General features: G+C 40.2%; 1 protein-coding gene across 1 annotated transcript in view; it reads left to right on the top strand.

Annotated features, from left to right (window-relative positions):
• The window catches only part of LOC115101006 (striated muscle preferentially expressed protein kinase-like), a 180,625-nt gene that overhangs the window by 38,498 nt on the left and 114,433 nt on the right, over positions 1 to 27,694 (top strand). The window contains 5 exon segments of the mRNA XM_065023552.1: positions 5,140 to 5,226; positions 8,736 to 8,793; positions 15,536 to 17,049; positions 17,246 to 17,389; positions 17,787 to 17,969. Coding sequence (XP_064879624.1) covers positions 5,140 to 5,226; positions 8,736 to 8,793; positions 15,536 to 17,049; positions 17,246 to 17,389; positions 17,787 to 17,969 — 1,986 coding nt within the window.

Below are 27,694 nucleotides of genomic sequence, written 5' to 3' on the forward strand. Positions count from 1 at the left end.
CGTCAGTACAATAACTGTTCGTTGGGAGCTTCATGAAATAGGTTTCCATGGCTGAGCAGCCGTACACAAGCTTAAGACCAGCATGCACAATGCCAAAAGCGGCTGGAGTGTTGTAAAGCTCGCCGTCATTGGACTCTGGAGCAGTGGAAACCCGTTCTCTGGAGTGATGAATCATGCTTCACCATCTCGCAGTCTGACGGACAAATCGGGGTTTGGCGGATTCCAGGAGAACGCTACCTGCCCAATGCATAGTGCCAACTGTAAAGTTTGGTGGAGGGGGAATAATGGTCTGGGGCTGTTTATCATGGTTCGGGCTAGGCCCCTTAGTTTGAGTGAAGGGAAATCTTAACGCTACAGCATCTAGATGATTCTGTGCTTCCAACTTTGTTGCAACAGTTTAGGGAAGGCCCTTTCCTGTTTCAGCATGACAATGCCACCGTGCACAAAGTGAGGTCCATGCAGAAATGGGATGAATTGGAACGCCGACTGCGAGCCAAGCCTAATCGGCCAAAATCAGTGCCCGACCTCATTAATGCTCGTGGTTGAATGGAAGCAAGTCCCCGCAGCAATGTACCAACATCGAGTGGAAAGCTTTTCCAGAAGAGTGGAGTCTGATACAGCAGCAAAGGGGGGGCCCAACTCCATATTAATGCCCAGGATTTTGGAATGAGATGTTCGATGAGCAGGTGTCTACAGTACATACATTTGGTCATGTAGTGTACTTTGGATTTGAAAAAAGTAATTTCGTCTCCATTGATTTGATTGATATAATTCAATTTTTTAAAACTTAGATTCATGTTTGTGATGGAGATGTGAATCCAACATATCAATTATTAATTTGTAGACAAACTGTAATTGAAGTCAGTGGCACATATTGAACTATCCAAGCAAAAGATACATCTTTAAATGTTGATATTTGGTTTCCTTATCAACCAAGCACAATTCAATATTGGTTTTGTAATACAGTAAATCATTTAACATTTACATTTAAGTCATTTAGCAGACGCTCTTATCCAGAGCGACTTACAAATTGGTGCATTCACCTTATGACCTCCAGTGGAACAGTAGTGCATCTAAATCTTTTCAGGGGAGGGGGTGAGAGGGATTACTTTATCCTATCCTAGGTATTCCTTAAAGAGGTGGGGTTTCAGGTGTCTCCGGAAGGTGGTGATTGACTCCGCTGTCCTGGCGTCGTGAGGGAGTTTGTTCCACCATTGGGGGCCAGAGCAGCGAACAGTTTTGACTGGGCTGAGCGGAACTGTACTTCCTCAGTGGTAGGGAGGCGAGCAGGCCAGAGGTGGATGAACGCAGTGCCCTTGTTTGGGTGTAGGGCCTGATCAGAGCCTGGAGGTACTGAGGTGCCGTTCCCCTCACAGCTCCGTAGGCAAGCACCATGGTCTTGTAGCGGATGCGAACTTCAACTGGAAGCCAGTGGAGGGAGCGGAGGAGCGGGTGACGTGAGAGAACTTGGGAAGGTTGAACACCAGACGGGCTGCGGCGTTCTGGATGAGTTGTAGGGGTTTAATGGCACAGGCAGGGAGCCCAGCCAGCAGCGAGTTGCAGTAATCCAGACGGGAGATGACAAGTGCCTGGATTAGGACCTGCGCCGCTTCCTGTGTGAGGCAGGGTCGTACTCTGCGGATGTTGTAGAGCATGAACCTACAGGAACGGGCCACCGCCTTGATGTTAGTTGAGAACGACAGGGTGTTGTCCAGGATCACGCCAAGGTTCTTAGCGCTCTGGGAGGAGGACACAATGGAGTTGTCAACCGTGATGGCGAGATCATGGAACGGGCAGTCCTTCCCGGGAGGAAGAGCAGTTCCGTCTTGCCGAGGTTCAGCTTGAGGTGGTGATCCGTCATCCACACGGATATGTCTGCCAGACATGCAGAGATGCGATTCGCCACCTGGTCATCAGAAGGGGGAAAGGAGAAGATTAATTGTGTGTCGTCTGCATAGCAATGATAGGAGAGACCATGTGAGGTTATGACAGAGCCAAGTGACTTGGTGTATAGCGAGGATAGGAGAGGGCCTAGAACAGAGCCCTGGGGGACACCAGTGGTGAGAGCACGTGGTGTGGAGACGGATTCTCGCCACGCCACCTGGTAGGAGCGACCTGTCAGGTAGGACGCAATCCAAGCGTCAGATGCCCAACTTGGAGAGGAGGATCTGATGGTTCACAGTATCGAAGGCAGCCGATAGGTCTAGAAGGATGAGAGCAGAGGAGAGAGAGTTAGCTTTAGCAGTGCGGAGCGCCTCCGTGATACAGAGAAGAGCAGTCTCAGTTGAATGACTAGTCTTGAAACCTGACTGATTTGGATCAAGAAGGTCATTCTGAGAGAGATAGCGGGAGAGCTGGCCAAGGACGGCACGTTCAAGAGTTTTGGAGAGAAAAGAAAGAAGGGATACTGGTCTGTAGTTGTTGACATCGGAGGGATCGAGTGTAGGTTTTTTCAGAAGGGGTGCAACTCTCGCTCTCTTGAAGACGGAAGGGACGTAGCCAGCGGTCAGGGATGAGTTGATGAGCGAGGTGAGGTAAGGGAGGAGGTCTCCGGAAATGGTCTGGAGAAGAGAGGAGGGGATAGGGTCAAGCGGGCAGGTTGTAACAAGACGCGAGATTTCATCTGGAGAGAGAGGGGAGAAAGAGGTCAGAGCACAGGGTAGGGCAGTGTGAGCAGAACCAGCGGTGTCGTTTGACTTAGCAAACGAGGATCGGATGTCGTCGAAAAATGGTTGACGAAGTCATCTGCAGAGAGGGGAGGAGGGGGGAGGGGGAGGAGGATTCAGGAGGGAGGAGAAGGTTGCAAAGAGCTTCCTAGGGTTAGAGGCAGATGCTTGGAATTTAGAGTGGTAGAAAGTGGCTTTAGCAGCAGAGAGAGAAGAGGAAAATGTAGAGAGGAGGGAGTGAAAGGATGTCAGGTCCGCAGGGAGGCGAGTTTTCCTCCATTTCCGCTCGGCTGCCCGGAGCCCTGTTCTAGCTTAAAGTTAACGATATCTTACAAACAAATGTAACATTCAACCTTAACATGTAACACATCCGTGAGGTTACTGTAACTGTATATTTCTTCTTATGTAATCATATAGTGTGTGCACGTTCAAGATAGCATGTAGAGGTCATTACAGGTGAGTGGAGATCATCACAATTGCTGCAGAACCTCGAGAGGCATTGATCACTTGCACCATGTACTTTTAATGTAATCTCAACTGCAATCCAGGTCGATTGGTTCTGCTTCCCAGATGAAGCACAGTGATAACACATTAATCTGTTGTATAAATAAACAAAATATTTGGCACTGTATTCCCATTGGAACTTTACTGTGCTTTTACATTGTTAAAAGCACAGTTATAGACATTTGCGTCCTAACTAAACCAAATATCAGACATTTTTTTCATTGGAATTTGGTTGTGCTTTTAGATGGTTGAAAGCATAGTGATAACAAATTTGAAATTCAACTAACCCTTGGCTGTCTTTTTGAGTGGATGAATATAGCTTGCAATCTCATTGATCAACCTCCCAACCAAATATTACCCAATTATCCATGTTGAAATTATATGGTGTGCCTAGTGAGATGATTCACTCATGATGATCAAACTGACTCCAGAAATGTACAATAGTAAATTGCTCCAAAATAAATATTTGAATGTTTTCCCCACACACCTTACTGTGTAAGGTAAGAATTAAAGTGTAATGTTACGGCTAGTTCGAAACAGCTTTCCCACTTGACCTCTAACATTGCAATAGGTTGACTGTTGATAACATCAAATGTCATAGTAAATTATGCAAGACACTAATAACAATGGTTACTGAACCACCAATTAGCTGAAACATATCATGATAGAGGTCTGTCTTGAGTATCTGCCATTTGTGAGGGATGGTACTTAGTATCTTCAAAAAGTATTCACACCCCTTGACTTTTTTCACATTTTGTTGTGTTACAGCTTGAATTTAAAACGGTTTATATTTAGATTTTGTGTCACTGATCTACACAAAATACCCAATTATGTCAAAGTGGAATTATTTTTTCGGAAATTAATTACAAATTAATTTAAAACAAAAAGCTCAAATGTCTCGAGTCAATAAGAATTCAACCCCTTTGTTATGGCAAGCCTAAATAACTTAAGGAGGAAAAATTTGCTTAACAAGTCAGATAACAAATTGAATATCTCTTTGAGCATGGTAAAGTTATTAATTACACTTTGGATGGTGTATCAATACACCCAGTTACTACAAAGCCCCAGGCGTCCTTCCTAACTCAGTTGACAGAGACCACTCAGGGATTTCTCCATGAGGCCAATGGTGATTTTAAACCAGTTAGTGAGCTGTGATAAGAGAAAGAATAGGATGGATCAACAACATTGTAGTTACTCCACAATAATAATCTAAATTAGCTGCCAAAGGTGATTCTAACATGTATTGACTCAGGGGGTTGAATACTTATCTAATCAAGACGTATTAGTGTTTTATTTTGTAATACAACAAATGTTGAAAATGTCAACGGGTGTGAACACTTTCCAAAGGCACTGTAGCTATGGAAACATAAATTATCATTACTGCAGCACAGTAATGGTAAATGTCCTTGTTACCATCTTGGTTCACCACTGCTTACTTAATGTCCAGAATTTAATCGTTGCAAATGAAGATTTCAAAATCAATTGTCAGCTTCATGCTTTTGGGACACATCAAACGCACCTCTGAAAGTGCAGTGCGAAAAATTCTCTATTTACAAACATTGAAATCTGAATATAGCTTCCTTTTGGCACCTGATTTGTTTATATTACTGGTAGCTTTGTCCTCTTCTATATGTAATGTTGGCTTTTCCTAATGCAATGCTTCACAATCCATTCCTGGGGGACCTCTCACAATTTGGCTCGGACTCAGCGATGACACACCGATTTCAACTAATCTAGAGCTTGTTTTTTAGTTAAATCAGGTGTGTTATTGCTGGGCTATAAAAAGGAATGAATCCTAATTTCCACTTTTGTAAGATTTTCATTTAGTTATACATTGATGTCAAAGTGATAATTTGACTTGAGTGTTGTAGGTTAGGATTCACCCCATGGTTTTAAAATGGAATGTCATGCAAGACCATATGTTGTCAATCCACTTGAGTCTAATACCTTTTCCTTGTCGCTCTTTCAGACTCCGAGACCACAGAAGACGAAGGTGGAGACCACATTGAGACCAAAGAAGGAAGCAGAGGTATTCAGAACCAGGCTATGCATGCAGGTACCATGTCTTTTCCCATCCTTGTCTCAAATGCATGAAGGAGAATACATGAAATGCCAACAGTTTAATGTGTGGCAAGATATATTTTGAGAACACCTGTGTAGTATTCACTCGAAGCAACATGGTAGTTGTAGGGCTCTATTTTAACAAACCTAACGTAATGGTAAATATTAGCGCTGGTGGTAGCGTTATAGGTTCGGGGTGTGTCAGAGATATTTTTGCTGTTGTCAGAACTTGAATTATGTGCACAGTAGCAGGTGGTGGTGCAAAACGTCAGAGTTTTGATAAATAAACAAGTTGTGGGTGTCGTGGATTGGATCCTCACTTTGTCATTCAGAACGTGCTCCATGGCTATGTGGTTGCTTCAAATTGTGTATTTACATTTTTTTTATGTATTGTATCATCATCATTTCCAATTTCAATGTAAAATATCCTGCCCCATATCTGCTAAATATGTTGAAAACTTTTGAAATCCACATTGTTCTTATTGCATTGCTTCAATATAGAAATATGTTGTTAAACATTGGCTAGAGCATTCACAGTGATATAGGGTCTCGGTCTACTGTAAATTGCAGTCTGGACATGGACATGCCAAACGCAGTCAATAAGCAAGATTACATTTACAAAGCTATTGAGAAGGCCTGGAAAGAGTGTATAATACTAATCAAATTCTAATAAAAATGAAACAACAACATGTTTTAAATAGGCTATGTCTAAATATAGTTATATTACAGCAAAAGCAACTTAGAGCGTTTTATGCGCATCTAAACAAAATTCCTCATCAATCTACACACAATACCCCATAATGACAAAGTGAGAACAGGTTGGTAGAAATGTTTGCAAATGTATACAAATTTAAAAACAGAAATACCTTATTTACAAAAGTATTCAGACATTTTGCTGTGAGACTCGACATTGAGCTCAGGGTCATCCTCTTTCCATTGATCATCCTTAAGACATTTCTACAATTGATTAGACATTTGGAAAGGCACACACCTGTCTATATATCAATGCAGCATTGAAGGTCCCCAAGAACACAATGGCCTCCATCATTCTTTAATGTAATAAGTTTGGATCCACCAAGAATCTTCCTAGAGCTGGCATTCCGGCCAAACTGAGCAATCAGGAGAGAAGGGCCTTTGTCAAGGAGATGTCCAAGAACCCGATGGTCACTCTGACAGAACTCTACAGTTCCTCGGTGGAGATGGGAGAACCTTCCAGAAGGACAACCATCTCTGCAGCACTCCACCAATCAGGCCTTTATGTAGAGTGGCCAGACGGAAGCCACTTCTCAGTAAAAGGCACATGACAGCCTGCTTAAAGTTTGCCATAAGGCAAACAAGATTCTCTGGCCTGATGAAACCAATATTGTATTATTAGGCCTGAATGTTTGATTCAGCTAGCACTGAAATGCAGTGCCTTAGACCACTGCACCACCCGGTGATTTACCTTTAATTAACTAGGCATGTCAGTTAAGAACAAATTATTATTTTCAATGACGGCCTAGGAACAGTGGGATAACTGCCTTGATCAGGGGCAGAACAACAGATTTTTACCTTGTCACCTTTCGGTTTCTAGTCCAACACTCTAACCACTAGGCTACCTGCTGCTGCGAATGCCATGCGCCACATATGGAGAAATCCCGACACCTTCCCTGTGGGGATGTTTTTCAGCACTAGGGACTGCGAGACTAGTCAGGATCTAAGGCAAAGAAGAACAGAGCAAAGTACAGAGAGTTCCTTGATGAAAACCTGCTGCAGAGCGATCGGGACCTCAGACTGCGGCAAAGGTTCACCTTCCAATAGAACAACGACCCCAAGCACAAAGCCAAGACAATGCAGGAGTGGCTTCGGGACAAGTCTCTGGATATCTTTGAGTGGCCCAGCCAGAACCTGGATTTGAAACTGATCAAACATCTCTGGAGCGACCTGAAAATAGCTGTGCAGCAACGCTCCCCATCCAACGTAACAGAGCTGCAGGGAAGAATGGGAGAAACTCCCCAAATACAGGTGTGCCAAGCTTGTAGCGTCATACACAAGAAGACTCGAGGCTGTAATTGCTGTCAAAGGTACTTCAGCAAAGTATTGAGGGTCTGAATACTTATATAATTATATCAATAAGCAAACAGTTCTAAAAACAAAATGTTTTTGCTTTGTCAAAATGGGGTATTTTGTGTAGATTGATGAAGGGAAAAAAACTATGTAATACATTTTAGAATAAGGCTGTAACATAACAAAATTAGGAAAAAGTCAAGGGGTCTGAAAACTTTCCAGAGGCACTGTATGTGGATTGAGAATAATGAAAAAGAATTAGGTCAAAAAACTGTAGTACCTTTTTTTCCATTTTACGACAGTGGGCTAAATCAGGGTCACACAGAATGTTTCTTGGTAGTCTTAAACAAATCTTCTTTGAATCAAAAATACATATCCCATACACGGCTATGGACTTATACAATTAAAATGTATTCAATTTTGAGTTTGCATCATAATATTACACTTTATTTACAGAACACTGAAATAAAACAAAAGTGTTTGACATAGAAACACCTGATTGTCAGGTGTTGAAAAAAGTGTATTAATTATTATTAATTATTATTATTATTAACATTCCACCAATGAGGCCACTAGATGGTGATTTGGTCATTTGACTGCAGGAAAGGCTACAACATTTTAATCCATAGGCTACTTTGCTAAAGGCAAGGATAAAAATATGCACCTATGTGATGCTGCTAAACCAGCCTTGATTAAGCGGAGGTTGGTTTTTAATGGTTTTTAATCAAATTAAACAAAATGGGGGGGAACCAATAGTTTTTATGTTTCTAAATTCGAGATTCACCAGCACAAAATGCACATCTCTCTTCCATGGGCAATGTGCATCATGGCTGGATTAGGCTGCCTTTCCGCTCTCAAAATCCATGCCATTATCAACTGTACCTGTAGGACCTGATTTTTGTGGTCTTAAAACTTCCCATTAGCACTGCATGAAATTGTCAGTGTTTTTAAGAACACACCTCAAATATTGCCCCCCCTCCCACCTCAGCGCAAGTGAGCTGATGTTAGACAGGTAAATTGCTGAACCTGCTGTTAGGGCTGGAAAATGAGAGTGCAACATTTTTTACATGACAAAATTGCAAACTAATGTGCATTTGACACTTGCATTTCCTTAGCGCCAGCCAAAAATAGAGCTCATAGACTTCTTAACCTTCACGTTCTCTGCACCAAATAGCTGAATATAATTTAAGCCATCAGTTGGATCCACAGCATTATCTGTACAGAAAGAAAAATGACTGAATCTTTTTTCCATGGTTGCTAGGATTTGAAAAGGAACATTGCTCTTAATAATTCGAGGGTTTAGGCATATTTGTCCTACCGGTTGCTCACAATTACAGGTAACAATGCCAACTGAGGTACACCCTTGTTCTGAATTATTAAAGTAATTTCAGATAGAATAACTGAAATATTGGCTAACAAACTAAACTATTTCATGTTTCATGTTTTATCTTGCCACAGGGGACAGAATGACGGACAGCTGGGGCAAAGGACTTCAAGACATCTCCAAGCCCTCCAGGTAAGCAAACAGGGTGGAGCAGCCACTCAGATCAAGCACCAAGGGGCCAAGCCTCTGATAAGAGCACATATGCTAATCTAACTGGGCCAGTAGAGGAGACCAAGGAAAGTGTGTCTTTAGCAAGCGGTTACTATGACAGCAGGTTCAGTATCTATAATGGAAGGATACTCAAACCATACTCCTTTAGGTAAACATTACCAAGAAGCCTGGGTAACACACTTAGGAAAGCAGAAAATATTAAAGCGCACCCATCTCAAACACCCGCAACACAAGTTAATACAAGTATTGCCGATGACTTACTATTACACTGTGCAACACATAATAATGCTTTAAGAAGTGGATTGTTGCCCTTGGGAAAGCTCGCACTTAAAAAATAATAAAGTCACCGTGGTGTGTGTATGCATTTGCTGTCACCACATGAATAGAGGTGCAGGTGATATACTGAGGAGGATCACTCAGGGATTTACTTGAGTAGATGTTACAACAGATTTCACTACTGATATGATTAGTAAACATTCTTTAAAGAGGCAATCTGCAATTTATATACTTTACTTTGAAATGAATGATATACTGTACACTGAGTATTCTAAACATTAGGAACACCTCAGAGCAGCCTCAATTTGTTGAGACAAATACTCTACAAAGTGTCGAAAACGTTCCACAGGAATGCTAGCCTATGTTGGCTTGAATGCTTCCCACAGTTGTGTCAAGTTGGCTAGATTTCCTTTGGGTGGTGGATAATTTTTGATACACATGGGAAACTGTTGAGCTTGAAAAACCCAGCAGCGTTGCAGTTCTTGACACAAACCGGTGCGCCTGGCACCTACTACCATACCCCGTTCAAAGGCACTTACAGTTTCTGTCTTGCCCATTCACCCTCTGAATGGCACACATACACAATCCCTGTCTCAATTGTCTCAAGGTTTAAAAATCCTTCTTTAGCCTGTCCCCTCCCCTTCATCTACACTGATTGAAGTGGATTTAACAAGTGACAAAAATAAGGGATTATAGCGTTCACCTGGATTCACCTGGTCAGTTGTTATACTCAGTGTATATACTATATACTGCTGGCAGACAGGGAGTTGAACTCTGGGTTGTTTATATGCCTATTGATTCTTGAAGAATACAACTTTTAAATGACTCATGAGCCTACTTCAACTGTCTTCCCCATTAGAACCCCAAAATATAAGCCTGTATTACTCCATTGTTTGTAAACAATGTAATTGAACACAAACACTAAAGCCTCAAAACATAGTTAAAACTATAACTATGATCTTATGGATGGTCTGTTCTTGCATCCAGTTTGAGAGTAGTTACATTTCTCCAGCCCCATCCCTCATCTGTTTACCAAAATCAGTGGCTGTGGGGTCCAGCTCATTATTGTTTGAATCACAGATTGCCCCTTTTAGCATCAAATTACTTTTTGTCCTATATTTAGATTAATTCTCATTTTGTCTCACTATTTCCTTCAACTCCCCCATTATAATTTTGATTTCCATTTTGACCAACACCAGCCAGTGAATGAAAATAAAAAAGTGGGACAGCTGCAAATTGTGCAAGCAAGCAGTTACTGCATTCCAAACATTTCCAAAGTTTGAGCACAGCCTTGCTTCTTTAGCTTTGTTTGGAATTCACATGGGCTTATTTATATCAACTGCCATTCAGAGCACCGTTTACATCACATTGCATGTGCGAGGTATCATTGACCCCTTTGGTTCTTCTATGGTTGTTATGCATGCCATTGTTGAATAGATGATTTTCAGTTTGCCATGCTGTTTACAATCTTGTGATTTAACAAACAGAATGATGTGCTTGAAATCTTTTGTTTCATATAAAGTGTAATATAATTTTGGCAGCCCAAGAGCTCTATTTTTACAAACCAAATGTAAACATGAATTCTTAGTGCATTCACAGAAATATTTGAGCTATTTTGATGGCAGGAATTATGGGCGCAACCCCTGGGGTTAGCGTAAAGCGGCAGGCTTTCTATCAATTCATAAATTGTAGGTGTGACAAGGGCTTTTTATGTGATTGCTTCAAGTTGTGTGTTGATGGTGTTTGATGACCAATTCGAAATGAAGGCATGGATGTTCGTCCTATCCATTGAAGATAGTTTATTAAATATTATAGGGCTACAGTAACTGTATAATAGGCCTAGTTATAACAAAGATTTATAACATTTTTGAAATACAAAAAAGTAGGCTAGTTGGCTTCAACATGGAAGTAGATTTGGCTACATGTTGTATTTGCATTTCGAAAATTGCATTTCATGTCCGAGCCATGGACATTGCCTTCCAAACAGTATAATAAGATTAGGCTACCTTCGCCGTTGATATGACCCATATGGTGACTTGCCAGGTAAAGAATTGTAAAGAATTGTAAAGGTAAACAAACAAACAGGCAAACATCAATAGTGAATTCAGCGCCACAGACATAATTACAACGATTTTACATTTAGGTGATCAACGAAAAACAATAAGCAATCTTTTTTTTATCAACAATGTTTCTAAACAGGCTTCCTGCAGACACTTAGAAACCTGGCGCTTTCCCATCCAGACCCAATAGGCATAAATATATCTATATTTTATTATTTTTTTAATATAATATTTAAAACATACAATATACTTGCGGTGAAATGCTCAACAACTGCATCACATTAGTCATCTAACAGCCTCCCATCCAGAAACACACACAGAAGCAACCAGGGTCAACACCCTGCTCCAAGACCCCCTCCCGGGGAAAAAAAATACAATAAATCCATTCCCCACCCCCAAAACCCTCCCCCGCACCAACAACCAACAAAATGAACAAAAGAGGACAAAGAGAAAGACAAAGGAAAGCAGAAAACAGCAATACAAAAACAAAAGACATCAAGGACAACAAAAATCATAACAGCAAGGCCAATTGAATATGTTTGAGTGCATGTATGTCACTATTTACATGTGCGCATTTGAATGAGTGTGTGTGTATATGCATGTGTACGAACACCTGCACGGCATCAGCCTCAGGTAAACCGGCATTAACTGTAACAACACTGCCCCTCAGTGTCACTCAAACTTACTTTTTGTTATGTTTTATTTTGACTTAAATATTACTTCTATCTTTGACTGTCATTATATCCTCCGCCCAGCATCTCCAATCCCACTTGTCTCCAAATTACACATCCCAACCTTCAGCTTCCCTCAGCCCATCCCACCTATCTCTGCAGGCCACCCTCTTCGGATTTCTATGCACAGTATATCTGTTTAACATACAATTTCAATCTATCTAATCGAATAGAAGATACACAGATTGCGAGTTTAAGATGAATACTTTTACTAAGAGTATTAGTATACAGTATTAGTCATTGAATGACCTGGTCTCTCCAGATCTCCCAACAGTACTATTTCTAGGGTCAATTTTAGATCACTGTTATACATTTTCAACTATTCCTGGGCAGTACCAAAATAAATGGTCTATTGATTCTGTATCCTCACAACAAAATCTGCAGAACTTCGATGATTGTATGCCACAAATACACAACATTTTGTTGGTGGCAAGATTTCTATATAATATTTTTAGCTGAAAAGCACGAAGTCTTGAATCCTGCTTCATTTTATATATCAACTCATACACCCTGTGAAATCGGTAAATCAAAAATCTCTTCCCAACTATTTTGCAATCTGTATGGCACAGCTGTCAACATCCTGGTCCTCAAATAAAACTGGTATACTTTCCTATTTATGCAATTTGTATTCCTCCGTCAGTTGTGATTCTTTATATTGGGCAGACAGACCAGTTCCCTACCTCCTCCCACTGTCACCTGCCTCCTCCATTTTGGGGGTAATGCTGTAATCAATTGGTTGTAATCTTGGATTGAGCAGACCTTCCCATACAGTTCTGATAACTCCATGAAGGACATAACTCTACCATTCCAATTTACAATACCATTTAAAAACAAAATACCCTTTTCAAACGTATTTTCCATGAATACAGGTATTTTATCAACCAGCACATTTGAGTTCAGCCATAATATTTGTTGTAATATTTGTTCTATCTTTTCAGGGGAATGAAATATACATTTTTGCCAGCTCTGGAATGCTTGTTTGAAAAATATTAAATGAAAGATTAAATTAATGGAAATGAGACATGGCAACCTGCATGAAGTCAAAAAGGCCATTTTTAAGCTTTTGTTAGTAATCTACTTGAGATCTATTTAGGGTTCAAGTAAAACTTTGAGTAAGTAAAGCTTTTAGAGAGCGGTTTAGTGCTTTTATATTTAATCATCTCAACCCACCCAATTCATATTCAATATATAGATAGACACGCTTTATCTTGTCTGGTTTAGCATCCCAGATAAAGCAAAATATTTTTTGCTCATGTGATTTGAAAAACAAATCATCAGGAGTGGGCAGCACCATAAGTAAGTGAGTAAACTGAGATATGACTAAGGAGTTAATCAGTTTTATATTAAAAGTCATTTTGGAGAGCTCATTTATATATTTTGTGATATGAATACCAAGTATGTCTACTTCACCGTCAGCCCATTTTACAAGTAAACTGCAGGGTAATGTAAAACTTTTATTTTTTAAAGGTCCTATACGTAATACTGTACACATCATAATTAGGTTTTAGTCCAGAGAATCCAGAAGATGTCTCTAGATCTTCAATGAAACATTGCAGGGATCTAGCTTACAGACTTAAAATAAAACTTGAGTCATCGGCATACATGGAAACCTTTGTTTTTAAGCCTTGGATTTCTAATCCTCTAATGTTGTTATTTGATTTTAGTAGCTAGGATTTCAATGGCCTTAACAAATAGATATGGTGACAGAGGACACCCTTGCTTAACTCCTATTGACAATTCAAAACTCTGAGAAGTAGCCACTATTTTACACCTGGGGTTGCTATACATTACTTTGACCCATTTTATAAGAGAATCACTGAAATTGAAAAAAATCCAGGCATTTATGAATACAATCTAGTCTGACTTTATCAAAGGTCTTTTCAAAATCCGCAATAAATACCAGGCCTGACATCTTAGATGTTTCATGATGTTCTATTATTTATAGTAGTTGTCATGTATTATCTCCAATGTATCGTTCATGTAATGGATGAACAATACCTGGTAAAACCTTTTTACTTCTGAATGCTATGCATTTCGCTAATATTTTTGCATCACAACATTGAAGTATAAGAGGCCTCTAGTTTTAAGATAGACTGGGTCTTTATATTTGGTATTTGGGTCTTGTTTAATAATAGTGCAATCAGACCTTCCTGCTGAGTACCTGACAGACTACCATTTCTATAGGAGTGGTTAAAACAAGCTAACATTGGAGCTTTGAGTATATCAAAAAAAGCTTGATAAGCCATCAAGCCGTGGGGTTTTTCCAGACTGAAAGTATTTAATAGCCTCAAAAGTTATTCATCTATATCTTGCCCTTTGCATTGATATAAATCTTTTTTTTTTAAATATAGAGACCCATTCCGACCAGACCCAAGGATGTTTTTCTGTGTGTGTAGACTACTGTAAATGTGAGCGAGTGACATGGAACAGGGAGGCATTAGAGACAGCAACCAACCAAACCGATTCACGCTATAGTAGACTAATAGCTGTCATAGCTAGGTTATTTAACATCCAATAGGATTATGTAGTACTGGTTTTGACTGAGTCAAATCAGGAGAAGCTAGTTAAGCTAGCTAGCTAGGCTAATCGACGCTGCATGCACTTTCTCATCCTACAAAGTTACAAACAACAACAACTCCATTCAGAATATAAAGTAGCAGTCTACCTGTGGCTCTTAATCGTTGTAGCTTTTTCTTCTCCTTGAAGTTTTAATTGTTTAATTTAACTAAATTTTCCCTGAAATAGATATCTCTTTACTTTTGCCCCCCTTGAAGGCTCTATAACTGTAGCCTATTGCCGCTATGATTACTTATGATTGGCCAACAAAAACAAAAATTGCTACAGTCGGCACTCTCGTGAAAAGCAAAGAGCAGAAGCATAAATAAAAAAAATCTCTCTCTCTCTACCGCAGCAGTTACATTCGGATCTGCATGGGTCCTTCCGGATAAGTCCGTTAAAATTACACATACCTGAGACGCCTGACAATCAGGTCCGACCCAGACCCGTGACATTCTGGATCCGGATCTGCTCAGGTCCCGGATCGGGTCTCGGGTTTTCGAGTACAGGTGAATCCGTGAAGGCCACCTCTGTCACTGACATTGTTCATTCAATGGGCATTGCACATAATGAGTCAAAACGTTTTACAGAAGCTGGAAAAAAAATCTAATATAAAGAAAAAAGGTGAATGTCTGCTGACTTTTGCTGCTCCCGAAGATGATATTTGAATAAACATTGGTGATAGGCTACTGATTAGGCTATTATCCACTTCCGCTGGCAAAATTGATGCCATAACCAACTGCCTTACTGCTATGACTAGCTTTTTAAATATTCCCAGTTGCACTGCATGAAATGAGCAATTTGGTGCACGATTTTAAGGACACAGCTCAGATATTTCCATTCCTCCCACCTCAGCGCAAGAGCCTTGATGTTAGATGGAAAAATGACCAACCCTTGCGCAAGGGTTGGAAGATAGCAAAGCGCCTACAAGCATGTGCGTATGAAAATAGCACTGCCTTAACGCCAGCCGAAAATAGAACTCCCAGTGTTAATGATATCCTTGACAATTCTCACACTGGGCCAGGTATCATTTAGAACTCTTTCTCTAACAGATAATTTCCCATAACCATCTTCTTTCAGGAGCCAATCTGAAAATGTTTTGAGGGAATCCTCCCCACAAGTCCTCCCACCCCTCTCCCCCAGAATTATTAAATGCCCCTCCACTTCTCCAATGCCAAGCTGCTCTGGATCAGCCCCTCACACACCCCTCACACCCCGCAAGAAACATTTTGTACCAACCGACTACCAAGACACAATCCCTGCTGAATTTGAGGAAATGTTAAGACATCCAAAATTATCAGCCATGTCTCACAGCAGCACTCAGAATTCCCTTACTCAGACACCTGTCAGTGTCAACGAGTGCTCCCACAAGGAGTACCAGCCTAGGCAGTCCCCAAAACTGACCAGAGCAAGCTCCAAGATCTTTGAGAAGATGCGCGGTTTTGAAGAGCGAAGGCAAAGTTATGACCATGAAGACTCCATCTCGGGATGGTCCTGGGCCGGGTTCAACTACGCTGGGTCTGTCGACTCAGACGATGGAGGGAACCGGTTGGGCATCTCCAGAGGGAGTTCGAGGGAAGACCTACGAGAGGCTCTGAAGGATGACGCTGCCGAACGGAGGTCCAATTTCAGACAGAAGGCTGCGTCCTTAGAGGACTGCAGGCCCCGTACCACCCAGAAGGTCCAGGAATTTGAGAACAAGTTCACTGAAGAGCCTCAACGAATCAAGAAGCTTGTGGGTAAACCTCACATGAAGAAGTCCTTCTCCATCGAGCAGCTTTCGCTCAGGGCAAGAGGCAGGCAGCCTTTGAGGAAGATTGAGCCCCTCCCACCGCAAATTCTCCAGAAGCTCCAGGAAAGGGAGCGAGCCCATCAGGAGAAGGAGCAGAAAGAGACAGAACAGCCTAAAAAGGTGGTGCCATCAAAATCACCACGACTGCACCTACAAGCACGGCAGGACCAGCCTTCGCCCCAAACCCACGAGATTGAGGGCCCCTCCATGAGTAACATAACAGTCAGTAGATTGGGAGAAGTAGCATTCGCTCCAGAATCTATGCAACTGGCTGACTTATCGAGACAGAGGCCAACAAGACAGGTAAATCGAGTCAGTCCAATCAAGGGGATCCTTCAGAGGTCTCCATCACCAGTTGTTCAGAGGGTATGTCATATGCAAGAGTCTCTGGACATCCAAGAATCTCCTGCCCAAAAGTCCCCAAAGGAAGAATCGTCAGGAAGAAAAACACCTGTAGAGGTAGCCTTAAGAAAAGTAGAGTATAAACCAGAAAGTCCATTGGTACAGAAAAAGCCTACCGTTGTACAAGAGCATCCAATACAACCTCCGCAAAAACCTCCATGGCTGGTTACCTCTTCAACAAATATTCCAGTCTCCCCATCTGAGGAAAAAATGCAAGTGGAATTAATCAAGCCAGCCCCCAAGGTAATCATACCTAACATCATTGTCAAAGAAGAGCCCATGGAAGAGGAAGCTCTTCCAGAGACTGCCAAGTCTAAAGAGGTGACCAATGTGAAAGAAGGCCAAACACAGAAGACCTGGGGGAAGGGTCGCTGCGCTAGGCCCATGTCTCCAGAGTTAGGTGCGAATTATTTTCTATATTTTTTGGTCAAAATGAAAATGTCTGTCATGTGTATATTAGAGGCTTCTTACCTTATTAACCTTGTCTTTTCAAACTCCAATGCTAATGGGTATTCCTCAGCTCTGAACACAGCCATGAATGTCTTTGTCATTTCGTTAAAACTGGGTTTTAAAATTACGTTTCGTAATCTGTTCAGATTCTTCAGACGACTCTTACATGTCTGCTGAAGAGGACCCCTTGGAGGCCCCTATGTTTGAGTTTCCTCTTAAGGACACTGTGGCAACTGCTGGTACTGAGGTCCTGCTGAGAGTCATCATTGCTGGCACTCCTCTCCCAGAAGGCAAGCTATCTCAATCTCTCTGTAGCACATACACTGAGTGTACAAATCATTAGGAACACCTTCCTAATATTGAGTTGCATCCCCTTTTGCCCTCAGAACAGCCTCAATTCATTGGAGCATCGACTCTACAAGCTGTTGAAAGCGTTCCACAGGGATGCTGGCCCATGTTGACTCCAATGCTTGCCACAGTTCCAATGCTTCCCACAGTGTGTCAAGTTGGCTGAATGTCCTTTGGGTGGTGGACCATTCTTGATACATATGGGGAAAAAAACCAGCAGCTTTGCAGTTCTGTACTCAACCCTGGCAGCTTCTACCATTCCCTGTTCAAACCACTTAAATATGTATTTTTGATATCACCTCAGCTTATATTTGTGTCCTGATCTGTGTCCTTATCTAGTTACCTGGAGGCGAGACAATATTGAGATCACTAACAGCCCAAACTATGGGGTCAAAGTGGAGGGAGAGCGGTATTCACTTCTCATCAAATGTGCAAAACCAAGTGATGCTGGAATGTACTGTGTGACAGCTGCCAATGAGGCTGGGAGAGCATCTAGCAGTGCCACCCTTTCCATCAAACCAGGTAAGCATGAGTTGCAAAATTGCATTGGTTTCATCACACGCCCTCCCCTTGAACCTGATGTCTGCTTGATGTCTTTAGCCTTTGGGAATGGCACCTGACTTTAGCTAACAGAGGTCTGTACTTGGATGGTTGCATCAGTAATGGAATACCATTCTACACTCTTCGAAGAATATGTTCTATCTCGAAACTAAAAGGATTCTTTGGCTTTCCCCATAGGAGAACATTTGAAAAACCTTTCTGTGTGTCAGGCAGAACCCTTTTGGGTTTGGACAGCTGAAAAACAACTTTTTGAACCTTTTTTCTAAGAGTGTAAGTCCTTTGGTTATTTCAGAGATTAATTAAAGGATGATGTGGACATTTGAGTCACTCCATTGACCTATGTGTGTGTAATTTTTATTTGCACTTCCAGAGAAAGTGTCATTTAAATTTGCACATCAAAGCTTTCAAATTTGATGAGTACAAGGAAATGAATATCAGTGGGGAAAAAGTCTGATCAGTCTTTAACAAAACAGCATACTTCTGAACAACTTCCCTCAAGTTATTCCCATAAATAGGGACCTAGATAAACATTACATTTATGATGTCATGCAGTGAATGATTCATGTGGAGGTTTTCCAATCGGATCAAAAGAATGTACTTTGTTATTTTGTTCTTCATAAAGTTATTTCCTCATTTCTCCTCACCCACTCCATCTTTCATAATCTCTCTCTCTCCACAAAATGTGTGCAAGCAATATATTCCAGCTGAGCCAACTCACTTATAGTTACCATAGCAACTAGGAGGCTAAATTGAACCAATACATTGTTAAGGAACACCGGTTTCCTTGCCATATAAATCCACTGTTGTTGTTCAGATATCACGCATCTTGTCTAAGGTAAATTACATCATGGCCTTTATTTTTAAGCATAGGATAATTTTTGTATATATTTAACCATAAAACTCATCAGTTAATTATTTCATCTAGAACTTATATTACTCAAATGAGAAACTTTTGAGTAATAACTTTTTTTCAAGATGGTGATATTATTTACAGAGTACAAATGAATGAGAATTAGAATACTTGTATATGAGGGAGAAAAAAGAGAGGGAGGGAGGATAAGGTTAACACCTGAAGTTAACAGGTAAAACACTCGTGATTATGCTACCACACACACATTATAGTACATAATTTGTCGTTTTTACTTAACTCCTTTGTACACGGTCACCATTTACATCGACATACAGTACCAGTCAAAAGTTTGGACACACCAACTCATTCAAGAGATTTTCTTTATTTTTACTATTTTCAACATTGTAGAATAATAGCCGACCAATCAGACCGTTACCAACCCTTATTAAAGGGGAAAAATTGTGTTTTACCAGATACAATGCTATTCTGCAGTAAACAAATTGACAACAGACTTCCAGCTTACTAATATAAAAGAACATTAAACAAGCATAGCACAAATTACTGATGATTGGCTGAGAAAAATTTATGATAAAAAGATTGTGGGGGCTATTTTGTTAGACTTCGGTGTCTGTCTTGACATTATCGATCAGAGTCTGCTGCTGGAAAAACATATATGTTATGGCTTTACACTCCCTGCTATATTGTGGATAAAGAGTTACCTGTCTAACAGAACACAGAGGGTGTTCTTTAATGGATGGATGCCTTTCCAACATAATCCAGGTAGAATCAGGAATTCCCCAGGGCAGCTTGTCTTAAAAAAAATGTTTTTAACATTTATTTAACTAGACAAGTTAGTTAACACATTTTTATTTACAACGACGACCTACCAAAAGGCATCCTGCGTGGGTGGGGGCTGGGATAAAAATATATATATACAGTATGTAGGACAAAACATGCATCACAACTCGACTGTCTAGGCCCCTTACTTTTTTCAATCTTTACTAACGATATGCTTTTTGAGTAAAGGAAGTGTGTCTATATATGCAGATAACACAACACTATATTTTAATATTTAATGAACTATTCAGTTAAGAACAAATTCTTATTTTCAATGATGGCCTAGGAACAGTGGGTTAATTAACAGCCTATTCAGGGGCAGAACGACAGATTTGTACCTTGTCAGCTCGGGGATTTGAACTTGCAACCTTCCGGTTACTAGTCCAACGCTCTAACCACTAGGCTACCCTGCGCCTACATCAACTGAAATGACTGCAACACTAACAAAGAGCTGCAGTTAGTATCAGAATTGGTGGGAAGGAAAAAGTTATTCCTAAATATTTCTAAAACGAAAAGCATTGTATTTGGGACAAATCATTCACTAAACCCTAAGTCTCAACTAAATCTTGTAATGAATCATGTGAAAATTGAGCATGTTGAGGTGTCTAAATGGCTGACCCTTAGATGTACATAGAGAGCTAACATTAATAATATGCATGCATGGAGGAGAGATTGACTTCATCACTACTTGTATTTGTGAGAGGTATTGACATGTTGAATGCACCGAGCTGTCTGTTTGAACTACCGGCACACAGGTCAGACACAAGACATGCCACCAGAGGTCTCTTCACAGTCCCCAAGTCCAGAAAATACTATGGAAAGCGCACAGTACTACATATAGCCAAGACTACATGGATCTCTATTCCACAATAAGTAACTCATGCAAGGAGTAAAATTTGATTTAAAAAAAACAGAAAAAATACACCTTATGGAACAGCGGGGCTGTGAAGCAACACAAACAGGCACAGACACATGCATACAAACACAAAATAACATATGCACTCTACACACATGTACACATGGATTTTGTGTTGTACATATGTGGTAGTAGCGGCCTGAGGGCGCACACTTAATGTGTTGTGAATGTATTGTAATGTTTTTAAAATGATATAGCTGCCTTAATTTAGCTGGAACCCAGGTAGAGTAGGGGATCCATAATAAATACAAATACAAATCTAGGGAGGTAACATGATATCATAAGGGAATTGCTTATACCGCACTTACTGGTATATCTAGGTATCTCATGCTCTGGCAGAGAAGTAGCCTATGTGAGTGCTTTAACAGTATGCTGAAGATAAAGTTAATGTATCCATCACCAATAAATGTATGAACTTCAGAGATAATGGACTGGTTTATGCTGCGAACAACATGCTGTCATTATCCTACCAGAATCGCGTACAAAGAGGTTTGTGATAGGCCATCAATTGTTTTTGAGTACAGTTCACAATAACAGGAAAAAATACATGTAATCGCCCAAAAAAATGAAGAGACAGTAAACTTTCATGATGACACTTGACTGATGGTTTACTGAAACATGAGGAAGATAACTACCCGATTTTCAATAGAGCCGATGACAACGTATTAATTTGATGATAAGGCAAAGTTCAAATTCTTGATTTGAAAGCACCCTCGCTTGAGACGGAGAACCGTCGTTAATGGATTATGGATTTGGCAGACAGATTACAAAATAAATCCTTGCATTGCAGGGATCAACTTGCTGTGGCAGTTTTATATCCTCATGCAGTAGTAGCAGTAACAAAAATAATAATAAACGATTACTACCTTACTATTCTGCGCAGGCTGACGCAGACTGATTAGGCTATTTCAAAGACTTCAAGCTACCTACTGTCAAAAGCCACCTACTGCGCAAAACATTTCTGAGGTGAGCACAGATTATTTGGACAATAATGATGTGCAGAGTTGTTTTTATTAGCGCTTAACTAATGTATGATTGTGGGGTTTTTGGTAAACAAAAGTGTCACAATACATAGGGGCATATTTATCAATCAAGGCATTTGGAGCTGAGCAGAGATCTTCGTGTCTTCAGCCAAACCCGGTCTGATATCACGAAGAAGATTCGTCCTGTCCGTATTGGGATTTAGATAATAAAACAGTCTTGTAGGGACTGCAGATTACCAGTGTGGAACTGTTTTTACTCACCAATAATCTGTGTTCTCCTTTGGTGATGTCACCAATGCCCTCGGTGACAGTCTGTTCATTACAGCCAAAAGCTGTTTAGTGGTGTTTGTAGTGAGTCTCATGGAACGTCTGTACATTCAGGTGATTGTGTACTTCAGTCTTATAGATAGTGTAGTCTTGTACAGTAACAGCGCCCTTGTTTGCTGGGCGGACTAATATATAGGTGTCATTCTGGAGATTTAAGGGCTTGTTTCTCATAGCGGGTAAAGTTATTCCTGACATAGGGAATAGAGGCTTCTAGCTTGGATATGTCTTTACGCGCCAGTCTGTAGTACACTCTAAAAAGAAAAGGTTCCCGGAGTACCATTTAGGGGTTCTTCCAATTGAAACTTTGGGGGAACTACTATAAGTTCTTCAAAGAACCCCTTTTAATGGATCCTCAAATAACCTTTTGAATAACCGTTTGGGGTACATTTTATTTTTATTTTTTACATTCCCTCCCTTATTATTAATAATAATAATATGCATAACAATAACAGCAATAACACAATCTTTTAGGTGTCAGTGTTTATTATGATTTTCGTGTGAAAGAAAAATCCAAATATGAGGTAAACTCACAGCAGAGACCCAAGTCGAATGGGTATATCCTCTGGCGTTAATGTGTTGATGTTTTCCGTATCCATAGCCAGAATGATTTTTGCAGTGCATGGTGATCGAACAGATTTCCTGTTAATCATCAGAGGTGTCGGGAGGGGGAAGTCTGTGAATCCCAAAAATAGTAATTATACAGATGATTAACAAAACATGCACACAACAGTATTCATACCTTGGTTTTTGTGGTAAATGTAAATGAAAAAAAAAACAGTTTTGATAATGGTTTTCATACACATACCTTGTCCATAATGTAGAGGCCTATGGGATATTCATTGAAGTGGTAAGGGAGGAGGATGGTACATGTGACCTGCATTACATAAAAATACCAATAGACATACCTTGTGTGCCCCCTGTCTGTATACCTGCAGACACAGACACAAAAGTGAGCAGTTCAGTCATCTGAACCCAATACAGCTAGCCTTCAACATTCTCTGATAGCCTACATATTCTTACCTCTTTGTTGATTGATATCCATTGAATTGTTTCCATTTTCTGTTTTAGAAAGACTTGCACAAATATGAAAAGATAGAGGGTATCATCATAAAACAATATTAATTTAAATATGATACATTTTAAATTGAGGAGAGCTTGACATTTTCCAGTTAAGTGCCTGCACCTGCTGTCCTTTCAAATTTCAAATGCAAATGTTTCAGTTGGGCAATTAGGTTCCTGCAAGAACCCCCACCAACAAAGGAGGTACTCGATGAACCCCACCTTCTATGGGGTTCTTGGAAGAACCTTTTGGGGGACATTTTCAGTGCCAAGAACCCTAAGGTTCTTCGAAGAACTTTGAGGATCTTAGAGGAACCCTTGTTGGACCCCTAATTTTTAGAGTGTAAGTATCCACAGCTGGATTAATAGGCCCAGGTGGAATGAATGTAGATGGATCTAAACACACTTTTCATGGGGACAGAGGTTGCAAGCTCTAAAGAACAGTTTCTGATGTGCATATGAATTAGTAGTCGAAACGGGTTGCAGTTGTTCATTCTAAAATGACAGGCTGATTTGCTACTATATGTATTGTTTTGTATATATTTTCTGTAAATAGTTCACTAAAGTTTATTGAACCATACCAGCCGCCTACCTTGTTTTCTTTCTCCAATCAAATAAAACAAATTGTACAATAGACAAAGTAAGAAATATCTCAATGTATTTTACATTTTTAAGTTTTTCAAATATATTAAATTCTCCTTTCTCTTGTTTATTATATGGCTATATTCCCACTAATATTCCTTTGTGTAATTAAGCTTTTAGATGTGTATTTTTCTGTCTTTATAATAATAATAATAATAATACATTTGTAGAGCGCATTTCCCACGCTCAATGCACATGTAAAGCTTTTTGCAAATCATTTGACCACTGCAGTTTGAGATAATTTATCCTCTTTTATTTATGAAAAGAAGCAGATACTGGCCATTATTATTTACATTTTTTTTTCTGATATTTTAGCTCAATTGATTTATATTATGGTGTTTCTATTCAATAAAAAACTAAAATACATTTGACAGCATATGTATTTCCTACCTAAAAATGTCTTAATACATTTGAACTCCTTCAAAATAGGAACTACATATTCTAATGCTAGAAAGAATAATATAAACTAGATATAGGCTAAGGTGGGTGGGGTTGGCTAAATAATTCAAACTGAATAGGCCTAAAGAATAGTCATGAAGTAAAGGAAAAAGGCAGAGCATGCCCAGAGCTTGTGGCTGAGCAATACCAGAGCGAAATTGGATCAGAAGAAAAGGCTGACACCATTTTTTTGGAACCCGACTTGCTGTGACTATTGATATGGAGATTGCGCAGACATAGCTGCTGTCCACTCTGTTGCCTATTTAGCTTCTGCTGAGTGCTCCCACTGCCCTCCCCCCTCATTGACATGGAGTGCTCAAGCATGATTGATTTTTTCAGTTGGGGTGTTAGGCCACATGCAGCTATCCTGCTGTACACAAAAGACATGATCGACATTTTTGTACAAATGTTGTTGTCTGTTGTAACAGTAATTTAGCCAAGCACATCAAACACTGAATCAGAATCTGGCTGTACAGGAGATGTTCAACGTCTCCACTCATGCCAAATTCTGGTTCAACACAAGCAAGACACATAGAGGCAGCGATTGTTTTCCTATTATGATTGCAAACATTGACTATTTCTTTTTCCAGCAACTCTCGCTACGATATGGCAGTATAATATCTAGGAAGATTATCATCACAAATAAAAGGTAGTCTAAAGCAGTAGTTGACAAACAATGAAAGGAAAAATAGTGCTCTGGGCGATGCAAAATAAACTTGCCCATTGTCAGACCCTGGTTACTGGTCTGGGTAAACATTTTTGGGCTGCCTAGAACGCTCTGCTGCCCAGAGGTGGAGAAGCTTGGTAGCCTACTCATGCGGTAATGGCAGGATAATTTAGTAGCGCAATAGCAGTTGGTAGTGCCTGTATGTAGTTAAAACACCGATTGTTTTATGCCCCAATGCAAAACTCAAGTGGGAGTTTTATTTTTTCAGTAACTCTGGCTAGTAGATATGATATGGCAGCAACTATAAAGATTAGCCTACATCATCACACAAAACACTGATTGTTCTTGCTCCAGTCTAATATATGGGGACTGTGTCCTTATGCAACAGCAATATTCTTTACAGCTGACAGAGACAGTTGTCTATCCATCAATAAATATTTGTAGGGATTTTTTTAAATTTCAGCTGTTCGGTAATATGAGGCAGAGATAAAGTTATTATAAACACTGATACAAGTCTTTTTTTTGTCATACTTATGAATTGAAATGCTTATAAGCCTTACTGTATTTATAAATGTTTACAATTAATACAATTACTATTTATTAATAGTGTTGTGAATGCAGATATACCCTTTTTATGTCCCGCCTACCGTGTGGGGTGATTGGCAATAGTGTTGGCCAATCATCAGTCAGCACCACATTCATGTTCTTTGTAACTCTCATTTGGGGCAGTTGATAGCTAGATTCATAGTGCTAGCCAGGTTAAGGTTAGCAACTGAGGTGACAGCATTAGCTAACGTTAGCTCACACTCAGTGAAGATCTCAAACCACAGTTTATAAATAATTTATAAGTGCTAATAAATAAATGTTATTATAAAGTGTGACAGAATATTAAAAAGAGTTTTAAGTACAAATGATTTACTCATCATTACACATTTACTTGATTGTTTGCCATTGCTTCCAATCTTCCTATCAGTTCTCTTTTTTAGATGTAACATCACAGCCATTCAAGTCACATGTATCAAATCAAATCAAATTTTAGTGTGTTAGTATACTGTAATGTAGCTGTATGGAGGAGACCTTTTCAAAGCATCTATTCTTTACAATATCACCATGGACACTAATTCACATGCACGTACAGTGCCTTCAGAAAGTATTCATACACCTTGAATTATTTCACATTATGTTGTGTTACAGGGTGAATTTAAAATGGATTATATAGCTTTTTTTCTCACCCATTTCCAAACAATCCCCCAGAATGAGAAAGTGAAAACATGAAATGAAAAGTATTTAATTTGTAGAATCACCTTTGTCGATGATTACAATGTTGAGTCGTTTTGTGTCACGACTTCCGCTGAAGTTGCTCCCTTTCCTTGTTTGGGTGGTGTTCGACGGGCGACGTCACCGACCTTCTAGCCATCGCTGATCCATTTTTAATTTTCCATTGGTTTTGTCTTGTCTCACATCCCACCTGGTTTCAATCCCATCATTACATGTTGTGTATTTAACCCTCTCTTTTACCTCATGTCTTTGTCAGTGATTGTTCATTGTATGTATAGGTGCTATGTCTGTTATGCTGTGCGACAGGTTTTATTTACCCACTTTTCTTTATTTTGTATAAGTTGGTTTTTGGAGTTTGTGAGCTTGCATTAAATACTCCGTTTATACCAAGTTCGTTCTCCTGCGCCTGACTTCCCTACCACCAGCACACACCACATTACAGTTTTGGGTGTGTCTTTATCAGCTTTGCACATCTGGAATTGGGGATTTTCTCCCATTCTTCATTGCAGATTTTCTCAAGCTCTGTTAAATTATATCGGGAGTGGCGGTGAACAGAAATCTTCAGAAATCTTCAATGGGATTCAAGTCTGGGCTTTGACTGGGCCACTCAAGGACTTTCACATTATTGTTCTGAAGCCATTCTAGCGTTGATTTGTCTGTAATCTTGGGGTCATTGTCCTGTTGGTACGTACATCTTTGCCTCAGTCTAAGGTCATTTCCAACCTGAAGCAGGTTCTCATTAGGAATTTGCCTGTATTTAGCTCCATTCATTGTTCCCTCTATCCTTACCAGTCTCACAGTCCCTGCCACTGAAAAGCATCCCCATAGCATGATGCTGCCACTACCATGCTTCACAGTAGGGATGGTGTTAGATGGGTGAAGAGCTGTGCCTGTTTTTTCTTCAGAAATAACGCTTTGCACTCAGGCAAACGAGTAAAATGTTTGTCTCATCAGACCACATAATCTTTTGCCTTATGCTCTGAGTCTTTCACATGCCTTTTTGCAAACACCAGACGTGCTGTCATGTGCCTTCTCAGGAGTGGCTTCCATCTGGCCACTCTCCCATAAAGCCCATATTGGTGATGTGCTGTAGATACTGTTGTCCTTCTGTCAGGTTTTCTCATCCTCAGCCAAGGAACTTCGTAGTTCTGTCAGAGTGGGTTCTTGGTCACCTCCCTGACCAAGGTCCTTTTTGCCCGGTTGCTCAGTTTGGTCAGACGGAGTCTTAGTAGATCTTTATTTTTTACATTTCCTTATGATGGAGGCGACTGTGCTCTTGGAAACTTTCAACACTCTAGAAATTGTTTTATACCCTTCCCCAGATATATGCCTCATCACAATTCTAACTCCGAGATCTGGGGACAGTTCCTTGGACTTCATGGTATAGTTTCTGCTCTGACATGCACTGTCAACTGTTGGACCTTATATAGACAGGTGTGTTTCTTTCTAAATCATGTCCAAACAATTGAATTGGCCACAGGTGGACTACAATCAAGTTGTAGCGACATCTCAATGATGATCAAAGGAAATCGGATGTACCTGAGCTCATTTTGACTCTTTTTTAAATTCAGGCTGTAACACAACAAAATGTGACTCACCACCTGTAGCAAAATGTGACTTGGATATTACCCTGTTTCCATATCTGTGTGTGGAATTGTTCTTTGTGTAGGGTGTTACGCTACAGGCTGG

The sequence above is a fragment of the Oncorhynchus nerka genome, linkage group LG1 (genome assembly GCF_034236695.1).
Source record: "Oncorhynchus nerka isolate Pitt River linkage group LG1, Oner_Uvic_2.0, whole genome shotgun sequence".
In the NCBI taxonomy this organism is placed as follows: Eukaryota; Metazoa; Chordata; class Actinopteri; order Salmoniformes; family Salmonidae; genus Oncorhynchus; species Oncorhynchus nerka.